The following is a 14,456-nucleotide window of genomic DNA, read 5'->3' as shown; positions in this document are numbered from 1 at the left end:
TGACGTTCTTGGCTATCATACTTTGAACGTGCGTCTGCAGCGCTATCAGCTCATCGGGCGAACACCAATTCGGACTCTTCTCGACCCAGGAGGTGAGTCGCATGGGAGCACCGGAGCGGAATTCGGCAGCCGCGGCCCAGGTGGTACCGCGGGGTTCTGTAATGTAGAACCATTGTTTCTGCCACTCCTTTACTGTCTCCACGAAAGTGCCTTTCGGCCAGGAGACGTTGGACAGCTTACTCACCATGGCACCCCCGCACTCCGCGTGCTGGCCATCTACCACCTTTGGCTTCACGTTGAAGACTTTGAGCCATAGCCTGAAGTGGGGCTGGATGCGGAGGAAGGCCTCACACACGACGATAAATGCCGAGAGGTTGAGGAAGGAGTTCGGGGACAGATCGTGGAAATCTATCCCGTAATAATACATCAACCCACGGACGAAAGGGTGGAGTGGGAACCCTAGTCCGCGGAAGAAATGAGAGATGAATACCACCCTCTCGTTGGGCTCCGGCGTGGGGACGACTTGTTGTTGGGGAACGTAGTAATTTCAAAAAATTTCCTACGCACACGCAAGATCATGGTGATGGATAGCAACGAGGGGAGAGTATGATCTACGTACCCTCGTAGATCGCAACGGAAGCGTTGACACAACGTGGAGGAAGTAGTCGTACGTCTTCTTCCCGATCCGACCGATCCAAGCACCGTTACTCCGGCACCTCCGAGTTCTTAGCACACGTTCAGCTCGATGACGATCCTCGGGCTCCGATCCAACAAAGCGTCGAGGAAGAGTTCCATCAGCACGACGGCGTGGTGACGATCTTGATGTTCTACCGACGCAGGGCTTCGCCTAAGCACTACAACGATATGACCGAGGTGGAATATAGTGGCAGGGGGCACCGCACACGGCTAAGGAACGATCTCAATGATCAACTTGTCTGTTCTAGGGTGCCTCTACCTCAGTATATAAAGGGGCCAAGGGGGGGGGAAGGCTGGCCGGCCACAAGGGGTGTGCCAGGAGAGTCCTACTCCCTCCGGGAGTAGGATTCCCCCCCCCCCCCAATCCTATTCCAACTAGGACTCCCAAGGGGGGGAAAGAGAGAGAGAGGGGCCGGCCCCTTCTCCTAGTCCTAATAGGAGTAAGGGAAGGGGGAGTTGCGGCCAGCTATGGGCTGCCCCCTTTTTCTCTTTCCACTAAGGCCCATGAAGGCCCATTTGGCTCCCGGGGGGTTCCGGTAACCTCCCGGTAATCCGGTAAAATTCCCGATTTCACCCGGAACAGTTCTGATGTCCAAATATAGGCTTCCAATATATCAATCTTTATGTCTCGACCATTTCGAGACTCCTCGTCATGTCCGTGATCACATCCGGGACTCCAAACAACCTTCGGTACATCAAAATGCATAAACTCATAATATAACTGTCATCGTAACGTTAAGCGTGCGGACCCTACGGTTCGAGAACAATGTAGACATGACCGAGACATGTCTCCGGTCAATAACCAATAGCGGGACCTGGATGCCCATATTGGCTCCTACATATTCTACGAAGATCTTTATCGGTCAGACCGCATAACAACATACGTTGTTCCCTTTGTCATCGGTATGTTACTTGCCCGAGATTCGATCGTCGGTATCCAATACCTAGTTCAATCTCGTTACCGGCAAGTCTCTTTACTCGTTCCGTAATACATCATCCCGCAACTAACTTATTAGTTGCAATGCTTGCAAGGCTTAAGTGATGTGCATTACCGAGAGGGCCCAGAGATACCTCTCCGACAATCGGAGTGACAAATCCTATTCTCGAAATACGCCAACCCAACATCTACCTTTGGAGACACCTGTAGTACTCCTTTATAATCACCTAGTTACGTTGTGACGTTTGGTAGCACCCAAAGTGTTCCTCCGGTAAACGGGAGTTGCATAATCTCATAGTCATAGGAACATGTATAAGTCATGAAGAAAGCAATAGCAACATACTAAACGATCGGGTGCTAAGCTAATGGAATGGGTCATGTCAATCAGATCATTCAACTAATGATGTGACCTCGTTAATCAAATAACAACTCTTTGTTCATGGTTAGGAAACATAACCATCTTTGATTAACGAGCTAGTCAAGTAGAGGCATACTAGTGACACTCTGTTTGTCTATGTATTCACACATGTATTATGTTTCCGGTTAATACAATTCTAGCATGAATAATAAACATTTATCATGATATAAGGAAATAAATAATAACTTTATTATTGCCTCTAGGGCATATTTCCTTCACTTGTCCCTCGGCCGGCAGACGGTGGGCGATTTCCTTCGCCAAGTATCCGGCCGCCCGAAGCTCAATAATGTCCTCCTCCTTGATGGAGGAGACCATCCACTTGCCCTGACCTCCGGATCTGGACATGGTTGAGTGCTAGCTCGAGTGGAGAGGAGATGAGAACTTGGGCGCTATAGCTCGAGATTGGAAGGGCGGAGATAGAGAGAAGGCGTGGGAGAGGGAGAGGGAATCCTTATCCCCTTATAAAGGCAGTAAATATCGAACGCCTCCCCACTCGCCTTAGAATTCGCTTGTACCGAAGGGATGTTTAAACAACACGGTTGGATTACCCATGCCCGCATTGATGAGAATCCCACTATAAGGGGGAACGATCTCTGCTTCGACAAAACGTGCCAATGGCAACCGCGTCTCGGGACGTGGAGCGTTGGACATGAAATGGTCCGGAATCATGACCGGTCGGACGTGATGTCATGCTACCAAAATTTGTCAGCGGATTGGACTCGTGCAAAATTATATTCCCTCTGTGGTTGTGCATGGTGTGTGTGTGTGACAGGTCCGGATACTATCATCGCATCCGAAGACTATCTTGGAGTTCGGATAGAAGGGAACTCGCCTTGCAATGCCGAAGACAATCTGCGCACCGGACTCCTCGTCATTGAAGCCTGGTTCAGGGGCTACCGAGGGGGTCCTGGACTAAGGGGTCCTCGGACGTCCGGCTTATTATCCATGGGCCGGACCGGTGGGCTGTGAAGACATGAAGGCCGAAGACTATACCTGTGTCCAGATGGGACTCTCCTTGGCGTGGAAGGCAAGCTTGGCGACCGATTATGAAGATTCCTTCTTGTGTAACCGACTCTATGTAACCCTAGATCCCCCGGTGCCTATATAAACTGGAGGGTGTAGTCCGGAAAGGATATACTCATTACCATAGTCATACAGGCTAGACTTCTAGGGTTTAGCCATTACGATCTCATGGTAGATCAACTCTTGTAATACTCATATTCATCAAGATCAATCAAGCAGGAAGTAGGGTATTACCTCCATAGAGAGGGCCCGAACCTGGGTAGACATCGTGTCCCCTGTCTCCTGTAACCATCGATCCTAAACGCACAGTTCGGGACCCCCTACCCGAGATCCGCCGGTTTTGACACCGACAACAACCACCACCGCCACCGCGGAGCCGACTAGACGCACGGACAAGGGGTTTACCAGGCCCCGAGGACCGGCCGGACCCAAAAGAGTCCGGACAGCCCCTGCCGTCACGCTGCAGCTCGCCGGCCGACGAAGCCGCCACCGCCCGCAGACCACCGCCTCTTCGCCACCAACCAGGGAGCAGCGTCGCTGCACACCGAGTCGCCGACCCGCCCTAGCCCAGATGGAGCCCGAAAGGGCCCAAATCTGGGCCGCGCGGGCGCCGCCGGCCACCGTACCAAGGACCACGAGGCCCGCCGGACTCCCGCCGCCGAGCCACACCGCAGCCGGCCGAGCTGCACTGCCGCCATCGGGAGGCCCCCACGCCCCCCATGAGCGAGCGGGGAAGGGACGGCCCGCCGCCGCCGGATCCGCGCGAGCAAGGCCCGGCGGACCCAGCCGGCGGCATCGGGGAGGGAGATGGACGGGGAGGGGGCGGAGGGGAAGAGCCGAAGGAGCCCGCCCGTCGCCCGCGGGGAGGGGGAAGGGGCGAGCAGGCGGACGGGGGCGCGGGGGAGTAGGAGAGGGAGGCGGAGCGCGAGGCCGGCGGCCGGCGGTGATGGGAGGGGGCGGGGTATTGCTCTATCCTCAATTTCTCATCAGGTATTTCTTGTTCAACATTTTACCCTCAAGATACGAGCTCTGCCATATTCATGTTCCCAATGGATCAAGGCTTTATCACATTCAAGCATCTTATCATTTGAGTTTACTGCAAATAACTAAAATTTCATGAAGTCTTGCTTTTGCGTGCAAATTTTGCAACCAAACATTGCTTGCAAATGTTACTTGCCAAGTTATTCAAACTTTGCTTGAAAAAATTGCATTCAAACTTTGCTTGCGAAATTTGCAAGGAAGTTCGAGTACACATGTTATTTACCGCAAATAACTGCAGCCAAAGTTCTTGTACTGCAGTATGGTACCTTGTTCTTATCATGATGTACTGCAAGTTTATAACGATGCACAGTGCTATGTTCTTAAATTAATTTACCGTACTCCTGACATTACAACAAATTTATGATCTACTTCAAGTTTTCCTTATCATGATCGACATTTCCAGTTTAGTTTAAATTTTCAGAGATCGAAATTTCCAGTGTCCAAATTTTACTCATGTTAAATTCCCTGCAAATTGCACTCTCCTGTCAAGTTTCAGTTTACGCAGTGCAACATTTGGCTACTCCTGTCAAGTTTCGGTTTACACCATCAACACAGTTTATGTCAAGTTTACATAGTTCACACATCTGGCTACTCCTATCAGGTTTCTGTCGACATTTTTGCGAATTGTACTCCTGTCAAGTTGCAGTTTACACAATACTCCATTCAGTTTAAACTTGGCTACAGTAAATTCAGTTTACACCGTGCCACATTCGGTTTAAATTCAGTTTACACGGTGAATTTGCATCCTTTGCGTGATCATCTGCATCTTCATTTGCACCAGTGCAACAATGAGTTTAAATCCAATTTACACAGTGCAACATTCAGTTTAATTAAACTCGTGGGCTTTTGACCGGGCCAGGAAATTCTTGCTATTGGGCATACGGGGCCCAATAACATGATGGTATAAATAAGAACACGAACAGAGAGAAGCCCTAAGCAGCCAGCCACCCCGACCTCCGCCTTGGCGGCGCGGCCGTTCCCCAAATCGACGCGAGCAGAAATGGCCGGCCGCCGCCGCCGCCGCCCCCGAGTCCACGGCAGCGAGGACGGCGACGGGGCGACCCGTCCTAGTCGCCGCCGCTCCCGAGTCGTCGGCAGCGAGGACGGCGACGGGGCGACCCGTCCCAGCCGCCGCCGCCGCCGCAGCCGCTCCCGAACCCAAGGCGACGGGGCGACCCGTCCTAGTCGCCGCCGCTCCCGAGTCGTTGGCAGCGAGGACGGCGACGGGGCGACCCGTCCCAGCCGCCGCCGCCGCGCCAGCTCGCCGGAGGTGCCAGACGAAGCTGATACCCTGTGGGAGTCTCTGCCGTTGGATATGATTTGGGAGATCCTGCTCCTGCTGCCACCGGAGCGGCCCTCCCTCGTGCTGCCACCGGAGCGGCGCTCCTTCCTGCGCGCATCCGGCGTCTCCACGCTCTGGCGAGGCGTCACCACCGACCCCAACTTTATGAGCCAGCACCGCAGCAAGTGGAAGCCGCCCCTACACGGCTTCTTTGAGCGCCGCCAGCAGAAGTTCCGCTTCACCCCCGTCTTGCATCCTCCCGACCGTATTCCTGCCAAGCGCATTCACATCTCAGGCCGGATGACCTCCCGCGACTGCGACGCGACCGACTGCCGCCACGGTCGGGTGCTGGCCATAGACAGGCTGTTGGCGCGTCTTTTTGTGTCCGCCCCCCTCACCGGCGAGGAGCGCAACCTGCCTGTCGTTCCGGACGAGTTCAGGAAGTGCAACTACCACCACGGGGCTGTGCTCTGTGCTGCCGGCAGCCCGGAGGACCACGTGCACGGCTTTTGCCACGAGAGCCCATTCAAGGTGGCATTCCTGTCGAGGTACCCTACACGCTATCGATTTATCACATCTGTTTACTCATCAGAAAGTGGCACATGGGGCGGCCTTAAGGAAATAGAAGCTCCATTTAAAGTTGCTCTTGTTGATGTTCCTGCGACCCTGGTTGGAAATGTGCTCTACTGGATGCTTTCATCGGATAATGTTTGTTCTGCCATGCTTGAGTTTGATTTGGATAGGCAGAGCCTAGCTGTGATCAAGGGACCTTCTGATATGAATTATTCCGGCAGCCATAGGGTCATCAAAACAGAGCAAGGCACAGTTGGCTGGCTCAGGTTTAAATTCCCGATCCTAGAAATATGGCTGAGGAAGAAGAATTGTCTTGGTCTTGCGACGTGGTTGCAGCATAAGACAGTTGATATGCATGACATTCTTGGGATCCCTCCTCGGGTTAGTAAGAAGCCGTGGCATCAGGAAATCCTCGGCTATGACGAGGACAACAATGTGATCATTCTGTATGTTGATGACAGTGCCTACATGCTTGATCTTAAGTCGATGGAATCCACAAAACTTGATGAAAGCCGTTTGATGAATCGCTGTCACCCTTTCGCCAGTTTCTATCCACCAGGTGACTGCTCATCCTTAGTTTTTCGTTTGAGGAGTAACCCAATTCAGTTATGTTATGTACTCCTAGTCCTACATGATTGCTTGCACACAATGATTGTGGTACTTCAAATGTTGATTTACAACTTGAGCTTAGCAAGCAATTTCCGGTGATAAAACTTAGTACTTGCCCCTTTGCTAGATGGGTGAATTTATAGTCGTATTGTTTTAGTACAACTTATCTTAAATTCTTAATACCAAATTAGCAACTCAGTTGGCACTTTGAAACCGCAAAGCGAATTCTATTCTTTATCCATTTTTATATGTTTTGATCTTGGCATTAATCTTAACTCTATAAAAACAACTTCGTTGAATCCATACACTCTGAAATAACTGTGTTTTTGTCATTTGTTCATTTATTACATTTGTAGCACAAAGAAACAATATGAATTTTCTTATGTAGGGATCTTTTTATTTAGAACAGAATACCCAGCATCAATTTTCATGCCAAGAGTATATTATTTTGGCATAATCTTGTTTGCTTGACATGATGAGGGATGAGTTTAGAGGACAAAAGTTATAGGCCATATTGTTTTTTGGCCTTTTTGCCAGCTAAATTCTCCATTCTGAATATTCCTTCCACTTGACAACAAGTGTGGATTTTTTTAATCTATTGCTAGTATCAAGAGCAAGTTATAACACATCTATATAAAAATAAATTACAGAAGCAAGTTATATTTGTCAGCACATGTCTCTAACTGTCTCATTGTCTTTTGCGCTCCATTTGTCTCTTCATTAGAACTGTTGCTAATTGTCTGACTTGATATTCTTCTAGACAGGGCCATCTAAGAAGTGTTGATATATGCACACGGACGCAGGGATACAGATACATATATGGAGACATGGAATACGGCATTTTGCAGAAACAGTCATACAGGGACACGCAGAGTATATATATACATAAATAAATAAAGTACAGCATGTAATGTTGCGAGGACAAAAGTATATTTGTAAGGTGTGCGATCAAAGGACTGCCCATTTGTTTCCTGCCTTCATTTCCACGTTTATATATGGCTGAGCTTAATGCAGCTGATGCTGCCCGTATATGTAAGTAAATATTCCGGGAAAAAGAAAATACGAAACAGCATGTAGTATGGACATATAATTATATTTGTAAGATGTGGGATCAAGTCTTGATTCTGTCATGTAATGTGGACAAAATTATGTTTGTAAGATGTGCGATCATTTGGTTTCATTTCCGCATTTGTATATGACTGAACTCGATGAAGCTGAAACAGGGGATGGTGTGACTGGAAAGACAGACAGTCAAGACTTGAATACCCAATATGTCCTGGGTTCAGGTCGGATTTCGTTGCATCTTGTCTTTTCTTTTCTGAAATTTGAGAAGCCGTACATGTAACTGCATTATCAATGCAGCTGTTTTGTTTTTTGAAATTTGAGAACCCGTCCATGTTTCCGCATTCTCATGTACGAGTAAATATCTAATTGTTTGACTGTAAGTTTAAATCACGCTGGGAGACTTTGCATTCTCAGCTAAAATTCCTATGAGTTTACTTGCCATAGGACGGCCGGAGTGGATCTAGACAGCAGCATCACCACCGATAGGCTCCGCCAGAATCTCTTTCCAGAGCAGTGGATTGGGGGCCTTCCTTCCGCTTAGAGCATCTCCACTAGGCTCCCCAAGAGGCCTTTTCTTTAACTTTTTCGTCGCCGGCAGTGAAAAAAGTCTCCACTCACGTCCCCAGGATCGCTTTTTTCGCCGATTTCGTGCAATTTTAGCGCCAGCAGTATCACCCGAGCGATTTCGTGCAATTTTAGCGCCGGCAGTATCACCCGAGACCCAGCCCCCAGGGAGGCATCTGAGAGCGTCGGTGGTTTGTTTATGCATGCAAAGGCCCACCTGCAGCCACATCTCCCCCTCCCCCGTCGCTTTCAGCCCGGCCCCCACCTTCTCTCTTCCCATCCGCTTCTCTCTCCCTGCTTTGCCCGCGGCCCCGGTGCCTCCCCGCAGCGCCGCCGCCCGCGGCTGGTGCCTCCCCGTGCCAGCTCCGCCCGCGTCCCGGCCTGCAGCGTCGCTTCTGCGGTCGCGTCGGGCCGCCGTGCGGCCGTCCCGCAGCCGGGCGCCCTCACCACGCCAAGCTCCGGCTGGTGCGCGCCCCTCCCTCGCCGCCATGTGCTCGCTCCCCACCAAGACCAAGGAGGAGCGGTGGCGCCGGCGCGAGATGCGCTCGCGCTTGCGGCGGGCACCACCCGTCCGAGCCGTTTCCACCCCAAGCGCGCCGTCCTGCATGGTCAAGAGCGTGGTGTTCGACCTCGTCGGCGACGCGACGGAGCTGTCCCTGGGCGCGGCGAGGGTGGAGACCCCGGTGTGGGAGGTCATGGTGCGGGTGAACATGGAGGTGGCCACGCGGATCTCACGCGCCGTCGTGCCAGCGATGGCGGGCAAGGGGAGGGGCGCCATTGTCAACGTCGGGTCCCACTCTACGTCATGTACGCGGCCGGGAGGAGCAACTTCTCCACCGACGCGCTCCGCCTGCTCGAGGCCGTCCGCCTCTCCGCCAAGACCAAGCCCATGTGCGGGCTCCTCGGAGATGTTCGGGTCCACGCCGCCGCCGCAGAGCGAGGCCACGCCCTCGGTCACCCTACGCGGCCGCCAAGGTCGCTGCACACTGGTGGAAGTCCAACGCTCCGTTTGTGGGAGTCCAACGCTGCTAGTGGGGAGGCTGTTAAAAATAATTCTGTAATTAGGGGGAAAATCTCCCCTTGCCCAACCGTCGTTGCGGTTTGCCCCGCAACCGACGCCTCCCTTCGATCTCCTGGAACCGACGCCTCCTCGAGGGATCGTCGTGTCTCTTCGGGACATATAAAAGGGGGCTTGTAACCATCGATCAAGGAATTCGATCATTCTGATTCAAAACACGTTATCAGCCCGTAGAACAACCAGCGAGAGCAAAAGGCAACAGAGAAAGGAGAAGAGAGGAAGCACTCACCGCCGGTGAGATGACAGGCCTCGTCTCCTTCTTCCTCCGTCTGATCCGCGAGGACGGTCGCTGCTACCGCCTCATTGCCCTTCGCCGCCATGGAGTTGGTGGCCACCGCCGTTTCCGTCGCCGGATGCAAGCCATCCGTCGATTCGGCCGCAGCGCCGCTGGACGTGGCGCTCCTGGCCGCCACCGCGCCGCTGGACGTGGTGCTCCTGGCCGCCACCGCGCCGCTGGACGCGCCCCCCGCGGTGCTCCCCTCGCCCCTGGACGCGCCCACGATGGTGCCCCGTGCGCTCGTGGCCAGGCGCCCATGGGGTTCGACCCTTGGCTAGTGGCCGGCCCGAGCGCCTCCATGGTGCACAGGGCTACAGCCGCGCCTGCACCGCCCCCTGGATCTCCGCCTCCACCACCTCCTCTGTCGGCCGCGTGGCTCGCGCCGTCGACGCCAACGCCCGCCTGGATACTGCCCCGTGCCGATGCGCGCCGTCGTGAACGAGGAGGCGCTCGCCTTCGTCTCCGCGCCGACCGGTGCCTCCGGAGTCGTCCGCCTTGGAGTAGGCATGGAGGACGGTGCCGCCACCGCCACGCCTCAACAGGAGACGGCCACGGGCTCGAGCACCCGCACTGAGCAGCGCTTCGGCCGCCTATTCGGGCGCGCTGTTGCAGCCCTCGACCGCCGTCCCGCCCGCCGCGCCGGCTCGTGGGCTCCGGCGAGCCTCAGACTCACCAGCGCCGCACCAGGGACTGCTCGCCCGGATCACGTCGTCGTCGACTCTTCTTCGGATGAGGAGGGGTCGTCGGTGCTACGCCGGTGACCACCGGAATCGCGAGGGCCTGCGGCGGCCCCTCCTCCCACCGGCGCCGCCGTGTGACAGTGGGGATCGAGCAGAGGTGTTGGTACGGGGTTCGGATACTCTGACCCTTATCCGATCCGCCCGCTCCCCCTGTCTTATGCGGTGCGGCGGCGTGTGGGCCGGCCAAAGGCCGGGCAGGCCCAGGCCCAGGCGCCCGCGGCTTCCCCCCCTGTGCAGTGCTGTGGCGGGTGGGCCGGCCAGAAAGTGTGGATTTTTTCTCTGTTTTCTTAACATTAGTACTAATTATTGTATTTGTGCAATTTTAGTCTATGTTTAGTACTATTTAGTACTTAGGTTGACTACTACTTACATTTTAGTCCTGTTCTAGATTTATTCTATGTTAGGACTTGTGTAATTATTAGTAGTTGTGTTTATATTATGTAATGGATTGATAATATAAATAAAGTACCGGATTTCATCTGGGAAGAATGACATGTTCCATGTGTTTACCACATCTCATTTTTATTGAACATGTCTTTGCGATTGAGATCTTCTCTCGCATATCAAACTTGCAAATTTTTAATGTTTCTCCCTCATTTTATTTGGAATCACAAGGTAATGAGTTGTGATCTACTGCTTATTTGCATATTGTCCTCTCTTACTGTAAGGTCTACGCTTTGTCATTCTCGACAAACGATTACCTCCAACGTGTATTCCTTATATTTGAATTGTAGCATACACAAGGTAATGGCGATGTAGCCTATTACTATGAGATCTAAGTGATCTTCAAAGTGTTATGTTCACACAATTGAGGTTGAGAATTTTTCAAGTTTACACTTGAGTATCAAATTTTTGCATTCTTATTACACAACCATGATGGTTTTTAATTTACCACCTGTAAATTAATTATCTCTAGTTCTCCCGTGTAGACAAAGATGACTGCCAAAGAGTTTGAGGAGCTTGCCCTCAATGGCCACAATTACCCTACATGGGCTATGGACATCAAGATCAGTCTTGCGTCCCGTGGGATAGCGCGTGCAATACAACCCTCGGAGACTCCTCTGCCAGATGGGGCCACGCCGCTGACAGAACAGTAGAATTATGCTGCTTTATTCATCATAAGGCACCATATTCATCCAGATCTCAAGTCTGAGTATTTATAGAAGGAATCTCCTAGTACTCTGTTTCTGGCCCTCAAAACGAGGTATGAACAGCAGAAGGCAGTAGTCCTGCCAGAAGCACTCCATGATTGGACTCATCTCCGTCTTCAGGATTTCAAGTCCATCGGTGAGTACAATCATGTTGTTCATAAGATATGTTCGAAATTGCGTTTTTGTGAGAAGGAACCTACTGAGGGGGAGAAGATAGAGAAAACTTTGTCTACTATGCTCCCTTCAGATAGGATCCTCCAACAGCAATATCGTGCTCGTAACTACACTGTCTATTCCGAGCTTATTCACATGTTACTTCAGGCTGAAAAGCATGATGAGCTACTCGCTAAGAATGGCTCTCAGCGCCCAGTTGGGGCACAACCTTTACCTGAAGTCCATCTGAATGTTGCAAATAGACAGAAGTTTAATGGTACCCCTCGGGGTAAACAATCCAATTTCGAGCATAAACGAAAGCGCAATGGGAATAGGAGATCTAGATACCCAGGCAAGGGAAAAGGCACTTCAAAGCCCAGGTTTGATAAATCTAAGCTTTGCAAAAAGTGTGGATGCTCCACGCATTCTACTGAAAAGTGCACAATGCCCAAGCATCTGGTTATGCTGTACCAGCAATCTTAGGGACGCAAAGCACCTCAAGGGAAAAGGTTTGAAGCCAACTTCAACCTTCATCGGGATAGCGCAAAAGGAGCCGGTGGTTCGCACGATGTTCCTCCTGGACCGAACAACGCCGTGGTTCCTTATCTGCCTGACGCTACTGCTGAAATGGAGAACACGTTGATTGAGTACACTGCAAACAACGTGTTTGGCGACTTCGACTAGTCCCTCAATCTCCTTAGTGATCTACTTAATCATGTCCATTTGTGATGATTGTAATAAGAACATAAGTTTATTGTTGTCTTTATATTGTATCAGCACATCTGATATAATAAAGATTGTATTCTATATATTACGATGAGGTTTTCTTATTGAAAATTCTTTGTTTTATATAGTTTTCTATGGGGACAATCCGATGGAAGAGGAATTATGCCTTGTGGACAGTGGTGCCACAAACTCCATACTGAGGGAGATGAAATATTTCCAAACTCTGAAAAAGACAAATGGAGATATTCTAACTATCGCTGGACGCGATACTGTGATTGTTGGTACTGGACGTGCCATATTCACCCTCCCAAGTGGTACATATGTGACAATTGAGGATGCTTTACTGTATCCCGATTCTGCACGTACCCTGATCAGTTATCGAGATATCCGTAAAAATGGTTTTCATATTGAAACCCATGAACACTAGTGCAGAACCGGGCAATAGCACTAGTTCGTAAGGCCCTTTAGTGCCGGTTTAGGAATCGGCACTAAAGTTTCGGCACTAAAGGCCCCCCCCCCCTTTAGTACCGGTTCAGCACGAACCGGTGCTAAAGGGAAACCACGTGGCACGAGCCAGCTCCGGGGGCCGGGAGCCCTTTAGTACCGGTTGGTAACACCAACCGGTACTAAAATGTTTGGGGGGTTTTTGGTTTTATGATTTCTTTTTCATTTAATTTTGTGTTTTCCATTTTAATTCTTTTTCGTTTGCTGGTATTTTACGGTACTACACATTGTACACGTTATGCATATATATATATAAATACAATTTCTAGTAGAACTAATCATATATATATCATCAATGTCTCACAAACCATATTAATTCACACATACACACATGTATAGCTATATACAATTTCTCCTACATATGCATGTTGCCTTCGGAGCCAGTGGCATTAGCCTAATTGGTGCCTTCGGAGCACGATGACAATTGGAAGTGGTTCATGACCTGGTCGATGGGGGCGGTAGCGGGTAATAGTATTCTCCCTTCGGATTTATGACCTGGTCAAGCAAAAATCCCGCTATTTCCTCTTGAAGTGCTTCTACGCGCTCCGTTTCTAGGAGCTTGTCCCGCACCTCTTTGAACTGTTAAGAAGGAGATCAATATGCATGTGTATTAGTTGTGTGACTAGATATCAATAATGGTGTAAAAATTGTGAATAGTGTTCTGACAAGTGTACCCATTCCTGTCTTTGAGATCTGCTCCTTTCGGACGCCATCATGCGAATGTTCTCGCAAACGCAGAATGCACACAGATCAGTCCCCTGCGCCTGCTTCAGGGCCTTTATTACGAGAATGGAATTTAATTTGATCAGATAATAATTAATCAAGCATGAGAATTAAAGAGATGGCAGCTAGCTAGCTAGCTAGTACTACTTAATTACTTACCTTGGATCGAAACCATTTCAGCTTTGGTTTCCATTCGCCTTCCGTGACGCTGATGAACCTTGCCCAAGCCCTGCCCGCCGACAAAGAAAATGAATAAAGGGGTTATTAAATAGTTCATATCATGAAATGACGAACTAAATAGGCCGAGATATATAGTTAATAATGATTGAAATTACCTGTTGACTATCCCAAACAAGATGTTATAGTCACTATTTGCTTTGAGTAGCGAGTCCAGTATTTCAACTGTTCCGGCTCAACTTTAATGATAGACAAGATCCAGTGAAATCTGCATGCACACACGTTTGCATGTCTTAATTAGGCAGGCATATGTAAGCAAAAACATGTAGCTAGCTAGTAGGCAAAAACAGAGAATTTGTAGTACAAGAAAGTGTGACTCACTGGAAGTTGTAAGGAAGTAGTATATCTTCATTGTATTTGAGGCGCTTCAAGAACTCTAGCATGCTGTCCTCTACCTCTTTTTCATGATGCTTGTTTATTTTCCATGTGTATTCATTAACGGTGTTTGGGTCAATGAACCCAATGCCATAGCGTCCACCTTTTCTCATTTCATACATCTTCATCCTGCATAATACCATAGAAAAGAATATAGTGAGGATAATTACAGGTAATGATTGATCAAAAGGATCACTAGTACAACTAGCTTGAGACTTAAATTACAGAAAGAAATCACTTACAGACAATAGCAACTGACGATAGATTTGTCGAGTGTGTCTTGA

The 14,456-nt window shown here is 50.2% G+C and overlaps 1 protein-coding gene and 1 pseudogene across 3 annotated transcripts; one reads left to right on the top strand and one right to left on the bottom strand.

Annotated features, from left to right (window-relative positions):
- Positions 1 to 5,033: 5,033 nt before the first annotated feature.
- Positions 5,034 to 7,759, top strand: LOC125542266. Of its 3 annotated transcripts, XM_048705230.1 has the most exons (3): positions 5,036 to 5,164; positions 5,279 to 6,529; positions 7,344 to 7,759. In XM_048705230.1, the coding sequence occupies exons 1-3, from the start codon at positions 5,116 to 5,118 to the stop codon at positions 7,361 to 7,363; spliced, it is 1,320 nt and encodes a 439-aa protein (XP_048561187.1). In that variant the 5' UTR covers positions 5,036 to 5,115; the 3' UTR covers positions 7,364 to 7,759. The 3 variants fall into 3 exon arrangements, with proteins under 3 accessions (XP_048561185.1, XP_048561186.1, XP_048561187.1); XM_048705228.1 differs by having other exon boundaries at positions 5,034 to 6,529; XM_048705229.1 differs by having other exon boundaries at positions 5,035 to 6,529; positions 7,340 to 7,759.
- Positions 7,760 to 9,426: 1,667 nt separating this feature from the next.
- On the bottom strand, positions 9,427 to 9,980 carry LOC125542996 (annotated as a pseudogene).
- Between the last annotated feature and the right edge of the window lie 4,476 nt (positions 9,981 to 14,456).

Source organism: Triticum urartu, chromosome 3, assembly GCF_003073215.2.
Source record: "Triticum urartu cultivar G1812 chromosome 3, Tu2.1, whole genome shotgun sequence".
In the NCBI taxonomy this organism is placed as follows: Eukaryota; Viridiplantae; Streptophyta; class Magnoliopsida; order Poales; family Poaceae; genus Triticum; species Triticum urartu.
The sequence above is the reverse complement of the archived record's forward strand: the minus strand, read 5'-3'. Positions and strand labels throughout refer to the sequence as shown.